General features: G+C 49.0%; 1 protein-coding gene across 4 annotated transcripts in view; it reads left to right on the forward strand.

The window, feature by feature from the left end:
• The window catches only part of LOC137356058 (pecanex-like protein 3), a 58,901-nt gene extending 48,703 nt beyond the window's left edge, over positions 1-10,198 (forward strand). For 3 of the 4 annotated variants that reach the window (XM_068021803.1, XM_068021805.1, XM_068021806.1), the window contains 6 exons: positions 126-276; positions 494-724; positions 1,381-1,655; positions 2,906-3,090; positions 3,658-4,100; positions 5,041-10,198. In XM_068021803.1, coding sequence (XP_067877904.1) covers positions 126-276; positions 494-724; positions 1,381-1,655; positions 2,906-3,090; positions 3,658-4,100; positions 5,041-5,229 — 1,474 coding nt within the window. In that variant the 3' untranslated portion in view covers positions 5,230-10,198. The remainder of the gene's footprint in view (positions 1-125; positions 277-493; positions 725-1,380; positions 1,656-2,905; positions 3,091-3,657; positions 4,101-5,040) is intronic. The other variant, XM_068021804.1, reaches the window with a different exon arrangement.
• The last annotated feature ends 405 nt before the right edge of the window (positions 10,199-10,603 follow it).

The following is a 10,603-nucleotide window of genomic DNA, read 5'->3' on the forward strand; positions in this document are numbered from 1 at the left end:
TGAGAATCCCACTACAAATACCATGGATCTTTTTTTAAGAAGGGCTGCACAGTCTTCATGTCCTTTGACACTAATCCTACTGTACCCTTCTCTCCTCTCCCCTCCCTCCTCGCTCTCTTTCGTAGCAGTCTGGAGCCGTTCCTGTACGGGTTGCACGCCCTGTTTAAAGGCGATTTTCGAATCACCTGCCCCCGGGACGAGTGGGTCTTTGTCGACATGGAGTTGCTCCAGAAGGTGGTGGCCCCTGGGGTCCGGATGTCACTGAAACTGCATCAGGTACGGATCGAGTTTACAATGGCCAAGGGATTCAACACTGTCAAACTGGATACAGAGATAGGGCGGTGGGGGAGCAGCCCGATGTTGAGGCCTAGGGGTGGGGGAAGGGGGTAGTGGGCCATGTTGTCTGGGGGCATCTCTAGGCCGCGGTCCAGTCCCGGTGGTTTTGGGGTTCGGAGTTTGTCTGACGAGTGGCGACTCCTCTTCCTCTGCCCAGGATCACTTCACCTCCCCCGACGAGTATGATGATCCAGCTGTGCTGTACGACGCCATCACCAGCAACGAGGAGAAGATGGTGATCTCCCACGAGGGTGACCCGGCCTGGCGCAACGCCATCCTCACCAACACCCAGTCGCTGCTGGCACTGCGCCACGTGATGGACGACGGCAGTGATGAGTACAAGATCATCATGTTGAACAAGCGGTACCTGAGTTTCCGTGTCATCAAGGTATCTCTTACTCTGTTCTGCACTACATTACGTCATATTACACAGCATTGCGTGGCATCGGGGGAGACCGGAACTCCAATGCAGTCTAGGAACAGGAGTAGGCCATTCAGCCCCTTGTGCCTGTTCTGCCATTCAATGAGATCATGGCTGAACTCCATTCCCCCATTATCCCTTAATACCTGTGGTTAACAAAATCTATCAATCTTTGATTTAAAATTGACAATTGATCTAGCATCAGTTGCCATTTGTGGAAGAGAGTTCCAAACTTCTACCACCCTTTGTGTTTCCTAATTTCACTCCTGAAAGGTCTGGTTCTAATTTTTAGACTCTGCCCCCTAGTCCTAGACTCCCCAACCAGCAGAAATAGGGTAGATGGAGAGAATCTATCAGTTCCCCTTAATATCCTGAAAACTTCAATCAAATCACTCCTTAACCTTCTAAGTTCTAGGGAATACAACACTAATTTGTGCAAGTCTCTCCCTGTAATTTAAGCCCTGATTCTAGTACATCTACACTGCACTCCCTCCAAGGCCAATATATCCTTCCTAAGGTTACCAAGGTATTGTATAAATTCAAGAAGGAAAATGGATGCAGGAAGGATGAAAGTTGTTTGTTTACATTTTATTTTGTCTCCCTTCACCCTCCTTTGGCTACAGGTGAACAGGGAGTGCGTGCGGGGCTTGTGGTCGGGGCAGCAGCAGGAGCTGGTGTTCCTGCGGAACCGAAACCCAGAGCGCGGCAGCATCCAGAACGCCAAGCAGGCCCTGCGCAACATGATCAACTCCTCGTGCGACCAGCCCATTGGCTACCCCATCTACGTCTCACCGCTGACCACCTCGTACGCGAGCCAGCACAGCCAGCTCCGCAGCATCTGGGGAGACCCCATCAGCCTGAGGAACATCTCCAGCTGGTTCATCTCCAGCTGGGAGAGGTAAGGCTTAAACCGGAGGGAGCTCAATGTGGAAAATAGAAATAGGAGGAGGCCATTTGGCTCAATGATCCTCTTTTGCCCTCATGCAGCTGATCTGTATCTTAACTCCATCTACCCAACTTGGTTCACACAGAGGATTGTGAAGATCTGGAACACTACATGAGAAGGTGGTGGAAGCAAATTCCACAGGAACTTTTAAAAGGCAATTGGGCGTGTAAGTGAAGAGGACTAATTTGCAGGGGAAAAGGGCTGGGCTTCACGACTAAATTTGACAGCTCTTTCAAAGAGCGATAGAGTACAAAAGTAAGGAAGTTACGGTGAACCTTTTATAAAACACTCATTAGGCTGCAGCTGGAGTATTGTGTCCAATCTGGAGGCATCACACTTAGGCAGGATGTTAAGACTTTGGGGAGGGTACAGAGAAGATTTACTGGAAAGGTCCCAGGGATAAGGGTCTTCAGTTACGTGGAGAGACTGGAGGAGCTGGGATTGTTCTCCTTAGAGTAGAGGTGTTCAAAATGATGAGGGGCTTTGAGTAAATACAGAGTAACTGTTTCCACTGGTGGAGGGTCAGTATAGATTTAAGGTAATTGGCAAAAAATCTCAGGGGGAGATGAGAATTTTTTTTTTAACGCAGCGAGTTGTGATCTGGAACGCGCTGTCTGAAAGGGATCCAGTAGTAACTTTCAAAAGGGAATTGGATAAATACTTGAAAAGGAGAAATTTACAGGGCCAAGGGGGAAAGAGCAGGGGGGAGTGGGACTGATTGGATAGATCTTTCAAAGAGCTGGTACAGGTACGCTGGTCCGAGTGGCCTCCTTCTGTGCTGTATGATTCTCTGACTGAAGGTGGTGGGGCTTAATGATGAATAATTATACTTTAATGAGGTGCCAAGAGCTGCATAAAATGTCTGAAATAGTCAGAAGGGTTGTTTATAGGGTGCAAGTGGCACATTTGTAAAGGCTACCTATGGTAATGGCAAACGGTCAGTGGCACATGCCTGATAATCAGCGGGTATGGTGGAAGTGGTGGGGACTGTATTCAGACTCCCACTGAAGAACAATTTGTAGTCTCCAAAAAGCTCAAGCTTGGCATTATCCAATCGCCCCCTTTGCACTCCCCACACCAAACCTGGTACCCTGCTCTTTGGGGCGTTGCCCCTTCGAGCCCTGCCAAAGGAGCGAAGCTGGCGACAGATCGAGTCGTATCTTCTTACCTCTCTCGTGTCTTTCTTTCTGTGTTTCCACCAGGCTGCAGAAGGGATGTGGCGCCGGCTGCAACAGTGGGGGCAACATCGAGGACTCCGACTGTGGAGGGGGCTCTTCTTCCATCAGCAACAACCCGACAGTGCACGTGACCCACAGCAGCACATCGCAGAGTGGGGTGGGGGCTTTAAACCCCCAAGGGCCTGTCGCCACCAACCAGCCTCAGACAGGTGAGCTGTTCCCCTCCCAGGATCAATATAGACAATTACAACGTTCCTGGCCAGTGGCTCCCACTCTCCTGTAAACTCCAGTTCATTCAAAACTCTGCTGTCGCCATATCCTAACTCTTGCAAAGCTCTGTAAACCCATTGCACCTCCTCACTCCGCACTGTTCTCGCCTACTTAGATTGGTAATACCTCGATTTTGAACTTCTCATCCTTGTATTCCTGGTTCCTTGCATCCATGGCCTTGCCCCCCTCCCCCTCTCTGTGACCCCCTGAGATCTCTACACTGCTCCAATTCTGGCCTCTTGCGCATCCCCAGTTTTACTCACCCCACCATGGGCAGACATATCTTCAGCTGCCTTGGCTCCTAGCTCTGGAATTCACTCCCTAAACCTCTGCACTTCTCTCTCCTTTTGAGATATGTGTTAAAATCTACCTGTTTGAGCTTTTGGTCACCTAATTTCTCCTATGAAGCACCTTGGGATGCTTTTGCTATGTTAAAGGTGCTATATAAATGCAATTTGTTGTAGTAGTGGACGTCGCCACTTACTTGAAGCCATTCCTATCCACAGGAAGTGATCCGAACTCTCAGCTGGGACTGCCCTGGAGCGTTAGGCCGCAGCCTCTGCAGCTGTCACTCTTGGCCCAATCGGAACCTCGGCGAGAGAGCAACAATTCCTTACAAAGGACTGCCTCCATTCAGGGACTCCTCGGTCAGAGGTTGTCTTCTAGCCAGCTTTCTTTCAACAGCTCCCTGGTCTCCATGGCCTCGCAGGCAGACCGTTTCCCGACGGGTGCCCAGCTGGACGGATCAGGACCGCTCCGGGTCCTCCACCGGGCTGGCTTAGCCTCCTCCGTCAACTTCACCTACGATGGGCCTCATGGGAAGTGGAGCCTGCCGGGCCGAAGAGGGGCCAACGGGCTGTCAGGTACTGACTGGGACAACGGCTCTGGGACCCAGTCCAACGGCAGCGCGATGGGAACGCCAGCCAAAGGAAACCTGCCGAGGTCCCAGGTATGTTCCCAACGGGGTGGGTGGGGGGGGAAGGCAAGTGACTGAGGGCTGGGATAGTGGTTTAACGTCACCTGAAAGATGATCCCTCCGACAGTGCAGCTCTCCCTCAGTACTGGCAGTGTCAGCTGCCATTATGTGTCTCTGGAAGGGGCAGAACCCACAACCTTCTGACTCGGGAGGGTGTGCTACCCACTGAGCCTTGGCTGACATCAAGCGATGACTTGAGGACGGGGAAGTAGGAACAAGAGGAGGCGATTTAGCCCCTCGAGCCTGTTCAGCTATTCAGTGGGATCATGGCTGATCTGTGACCTGACTCCATATACCCACCTTTGTCCCATATGCCTTAATACCTTTGGTTAACAACAATCTATCAATCTCAGATTGCAGTTTAACAGTGACCCAGCATCAATTGCGGTCCATCTGCTCCACACTGGTGTTGATGCTGCACACGAGCCTCCTCCCACCCCTGTCATCTCGCCCTATCACCATATCCTTCTATTCCTTTCTCCCTCATGTGTTTATCCAGCTTCCCTTTAAATGTATCTAAACCATTCACCTCAACCACTCCCTGTGGTAGCGAGTTCCACATTCTCCCCACTCTCTGGGGAAAGAAGTTTCTCCTGAATTCCCCATTGGATTTATTAGTGACACTTTTATATTTTAAAGCCCTTAGTTCTGGTCTCGCCCAGAGTGGAAACATCATCTACTTCCACCCGAACAAACCATCGCAATTTTCAAGACATCAATGAGGTCTCTCTTCAGCTTTCTCCTTTCAAGAGAGCAGAGCCCCTTCCTGTTCAGCCTTTCCTGTAATTTCTAACCTCTCAGTTCTGATATCATCCTTGTGAATCTTTTTTTTTGCACCTTCTCCGGTGCCTCTCTGTCCCTTATTGCAATAATTTGATTCTAAGTTGACATTTGTTCCCTTTCTCTTCTCAAGGCACCTTGTCATCAGTCCTGTGATTTAAGCCAAGTCCCCGAAGCGGACGTCTCTTCGTTGAGATCGGAGCAGGTACCCGCAGACGGTACCCCACTGCCCAGAGGAGGGGGACACGACCTGAAGCAATGGGAGCAGAAGGAGGAGCCTGAGGCCACAGCAGTGCAGTCACTGCTAGACCACCAGTTCTAACTCTGGAAGCACTGCCGAGGTGCAATTGACTCTCCACTTCATGTGCCCAGACAGCTGCTTCTCTCTCTCTCTGTCTCTCCGTGCGCAGCACTTGTGAGAAGTCTTTAAATTAAAGATGTGATCATGTGGGGTGAGCAGCATCTTCTGACCGCTGGCCGGACAGCAGCCTTTTGCTGCAACGGTGCGTCAGAGATGTTGGATCTGTTGAGTGTAGAATTCTTACACTTAGGTTAGCACTCCACATTAATAAGATCACTGAAAAGCTTGGGCAGTCCGAGGCCTCCACTGCATCGACACCAACTCTCACAATCCAAACCCTGAATGAATTGGTGGCCTGGTGCCCAAGGACTTGTGGGCAAGTTGGGCCCAACCAACGGGGCAGTGGCCGAGCCAGACCAGCCTGAGTTAAGTCAAGATGATAATGCCGATTCTTTCTGGTTCAGTTGCACCTTTTTCTCTTTTCGTAAAGCCCATTTAAATCCTCAAATTGTTGTCCTTTTTTTTTTTTTGTCAGTCAGGGGCTGTATGCAGGGGAATGTTCCCCTGTGGACACAGCTCAAGCTCCCGAGTTCCATTCAGTAGGAGCACAGCATGTGGTTTGAATGAACAATTGGCTGTGTGGGACGGTTGTCATTCTGATGCCTTCCAGGTCTCCTGCACGCTCTGGTTGTCTCCCATACCAGCCTCTTCTATCTGAAGGCCGATAAATCTTCTTGAAGCTAGGGAGCTAAGTGAGATGATCCATCACAAGTCCCTGGGCCAGTTCCTCCTAACCCTTTGAACTGAACATGGTGAGCGCCTTCTCGCCCACAATCTTGTAGATACCAGTTCTCTTGTTTTTTTGTGGATCCACTTGGACTGGAAGCTTTGTATAACCATACACCGTGAGTGCAGTGGTGGGAGGGGTTTGTTCTTCAACTGGCTTTGTACCTGGTGAGAAATGTTAACAATTGTTCTTTTGAAGGGATGCCACAGATTAAAATCTAACCAGGCCACTTTGTATTTGGTGGAAGATTTCTTTTTATCTTCAACACCTTGGGCCTGTTTGCATAATGTGTCGAGGTTGCAGCAAGAAGCCCTTTTGCTGTCATAGGTGCGTTGGCCCATATGTCACCATATTGGTGTCTTGGTGAAGGGCTGAGCTGCATTCATTGCAGAGGTAGCTGACGATGGAGGTCACTTCAGATCTGTCTGGGGGCAGGACCAACTGAGGCTCCTTGCCAAGGGTTCTGAATGCCAGGCACCGGGATGGGTTGAATCCATCCAAGTTGTCTCCGTGGTAGAGCTGGGGAGGGGGGGGCAGAGCTGCAGTATTGGGGTTTGGACCCTTCCTCTCGTCTGTCAATGTCCGCAGCCGACAAGTGGCAAGGGCAGCAGGTCATGTCCAATAGCCCTCGGTGGTTGACGATTAAGCCTCTCGGTGGCCGTGTTGCATAGCAAACCCACTGCCGCTGTCTTACAAGGGTCTGGTGGAAGCTCCAGTGGGTTTTCTCTGTTCTCGAGAAAGCTGGCACGCGGTTCCATGGGCACTTTCCTGTACCCCTCAAACTACTATCATTCAACGGGAACCTGTGCTGCATGTATCTGCAGCCTAGGGGAGAGAAGTGGGGGCGTATGGAAGTTGAGTCTAAACTTGTCCAACTGGACAAGAGTAGAGAGCCATAATTGTGATCTACAGTCACCCCTCCTGTCCCTGATCCCCTCTCTAGCCCAGGAGCTCTTGAGGTCAGTTATACCCTCTGATACTATCAGAGCTGAGATCAGTAAACTCTGTATAGCCTAGGGAATTAAACCTACCGGTTTCCCGATCCTGGGATCGACTCGATAGTTTCAGGATTCCGCCCCCACTTCAGTGAGTCATGTAAACCGTAAACGTCACCCTCTTAGAGGGCGTTGGAGGAGTCCAGAGGGAGCCTGTGCTGACAAGTGTTCTTCTGCCACCTCCACTAGTTACTGCAATGGATCACCATTTGGCAGGCTTGCTCTGCTGTGAATCTTGCACCTTAGCCAACGTTCTAGTTGGGAACCCATGATAGATGTTCGATTTAATACTTTGGTTTAAAGCGTACTTTCTTACCACGAACAAAAATTGAGCTAAAGGGTTTCTTTCTGATTTTGTTTTTTTTTTAAATTGTTTTATCTCTGAAATCAGATGGCTTATGATTGTATTGGAAATGTTGACCGCCGCGCCCACCCCCCCCCCCTTCCCCCTTCACCCCCTCTTTGCATTCAAGCGCGTGTATTGCCCAGCAGAGCCCTGAGTTCAGGACAGTAGCTGCTTTGTAGTGAAAACCTCAGTAAAGAGACAGTTTTTATCAGTGTGGAAGGGGGATGCTGGGGATTGGGGCACTTCATCGTTGTATAAGGTTTGACTTTGGACATTAGTTCATTTTATTGGGACACCTCAGCGAGGTGTACCTTTTGTATCTTGTAGGAAGTTTTGTTCCTGAAGGTTGACTAGGTCGAATCTTAAAAGGGAATGCAAGTATAGCAGGAGAATTCTTCCATACCCTTTCGCTTCCCTCCTCTATTTTAATTACGTGTGCAGAAGTGCGTTTTTCCTGTCCACAAGCCTCAATTCCTGTGGTCATTTCTGATTGTGCTGTTTTTTCCCCCCATTGTAACTTGCTATATCAAAATTTCCCATTCATTTTTTTCTATGTCATCTGTCACAGTGCAGTTCTGGGCTTTGGCCACCAGACGGTTCTGGGGACTACATTTTGGAAGTCTCCCTCCCGCAGCTCTGTTGCCATCTTGTGTATAGAAAAATGCTTATTTCTGAAGGCAGTGTGGCCATTTACTAGTGTGTTGAAGTTACATATATTTTAAAGACATTTTTGGCAACACATTTCTAACTCTTACTCCCCCCACCCCCCCCCCCACCCCACTCCGTCCCAGGCGCACACATCCCAGGTCAGATCTCCTTACTGTCAGACCCCTCAATGACAGATTGCTCTGGGAGTGATCGAAACTTGCTGTTCTTAAAACTTAATCAATGCTTAAGCATTGATTTTTTTTTCAATATAACTGTGGAGAAGATGTTGAACAGACTTGCCTGCCTCTTTTTTATTTTTACTTTTTATTCCTCCCGATCCCATGAAAGATTCCTGCCTGTTTATCTAACACCATTCATCGAATCTTACAGCACCATTCAGCCCATCGTGCCTGTGCTGACTGTTTGAAAGACTTATACAATTAGTCCCATTTCCCCCCTCTGCTCTTTTCCTGTAACCCTGCATGGTTTCGGCCTAAATTGAACAAAATTTATCTGGGCCTCTCCTGAGTTAGTGCTTTCTCTCTGGCCCTCGAACCACACCCATACTCCTGCTCTTCATACAGAGCACACTTGTATTTACAAATGCTGATTTATTTTAGACTCCAGGTCAGTGGCTGGCTTGTACATGGTTTCTTTTAAAAGATTATTTTGCATCTGTCACAGGCAACTAACTTATGTCACCAGTGTAATTCCTTTAGCTCAGTCCCCCCCAGAGTTAGCTATGTTTAGCTGACACTATTCCAGGCAGAAGGTTAGGCTTTGTCGCTAATCTAGAAATGCCTCCAGCTTGTAAGACAAATCCAGTTCGATTTAGTTTGTGGTTTTATAGATTTTAGCAATTTCTGAGAAGCTGCCCCCTTCCTACCCAGACAGGCCGACGTCTCCCATTCCTCTCCCTCCACCTCATCCTGGGAGGGACTAACAGTCGTTCCCAGGTGGCAGTAGGGACTCGGTCTGGACTCTAAGATGGTTGCGTGCATCTTTGATGGGAGTGGAATCACTGTCAGGGTGGGGTTGGGGGCAGTGGGTGGGATTGCGGTTAGTTGTCCCAGTGCAGAATCCCAACAGGAATGAGAAGGTGTTGGGGAATACACAGAGCCACTCCCCTTCCTAAACGGGCATAGATTGGGAGGATAGATTAATGGCCAGCCGATTTTGCCCCCTCCTGCACTGCGATTGATCTCCTGCACTCTGCCTGCCTGCCAGGTGCTGTGTGTCGATGGGAGGCCATTTCTGCAGTAGGTATCCCTGCAGTGAGATGTGTGGGGGAGTTGTATGTTTCCTTCCCTCCACCGTCACCCATCCCTGCCCCCACCACCGAACAGACAAGGGAACAACTGGGTCGTTGCACTACAGCTCACTTGTATCCATACAGAAACCTCAATAGTCCCATTGGTAATCAAAAGACCACAAAGGATATTATCACTAACTCCATGTTCTTATCTGCTCACAGCTGCTTTCTAGGGCAGGGTCAGGGCATCGTGCTGGGAATTGCAGTCACGCCACTCAGTTTTATCGGGGGAGAACAGGAGGCCCCTGAAGCAGTCAGCTGTCACCTCACACCCGCCTCATTGCGCCTTCCTTAGTGACAGTTTCCCAGCAAGGACTCCCACTGACACACTCTGGAATGTTCCTTTAAACGGCCACCACCTCCTGATGGCAGCAGCCTACGGGGAAATGTGGTTCCAGGTGTGTGCGGACATCCTGACCTCGACTGACCTTTCACCCCTCAACTGGGGCTGCCCGGTGAGAAGCCTGTTTTGTCGATCATTTTTTTCCTCTTACAAGTTGGCACGGGAAGCGAGAGGGGCTGGGAGGAAGGCATGAGTTCAGGAAAGGGCTGCTGGATGTCTTGATAACCCGAGTGCAGATTGGGGAGGTGTTCCACTCAGACCTGGACAATCTTTTTTTTAAATCAATATACATGTGATGGGGCTGGGTTTGACCCCTCTGCCTGGTCTTGACACAGGTTTTTGCTTTATTTATGTTTCTCTTCTCCTGAGGTTAAGAGTTTTTTCTGCCTCCTTTTCTGTTGTTTTGTAGAAAAAAGTTGCACACAATTCTCTGTACATATCTTTGAAAGAAAAAAATATTGTCCTGTAAACTTTGAAATGACAACTTGTTTTATACGGTATCGTAAAGAGAGCTTGTACAATATAAAGCATTGTTCAAACAGTACTGTAATAAAAGTTGATTTATAAATTTTAAAATGTTTTCTCCTCCGCTCGTTTTGCATTTTAGGCATCGAGGATGCATGTCCAACTCTCCCAGGACAGGTACAGCACGGGGGTTAGATACAGAGTAAAGCTCCCTCTACACTGTCCCCCATCAAACACTCCCAGGACAGGTACAGTACGGGGGTTAGATACAGAGTAAAGCTCCCTCTACGAGAAAAAAAAAAGAAAAAAAAAAACAGTAAAGAAAGGATAGTTATATAAAACCTTTCAAGACCGCAATTCGTCTCAAAGGGCTTTTCAGTGTCAGCCTAGATTATGAACTCTGATGTGTGGAGTGTGACTGGTTACCCACAAAAAAAAAATGGGGGTTAGATACAGAGTAAAGCTCCCTCTACGAAGGCTGCAATTGTTTTGGAGAGGT

The sequence above is a fragment of the Heterodontus francisci genome, chromosome 44 (genome assembly GCF_036365525.1).
Source record: "Heterodontus francisci isolate sHetFra1 chromosome 44, sHetFra1.hap1, whole genome shotgun sequence".
Taxonomy (NCBI): Eukaryota; Metazoa; Chordata; class Chondrichthyes; order Heterodontiformes; family Heterodontidae; genus Heterodontus; species Heterodontus francisci.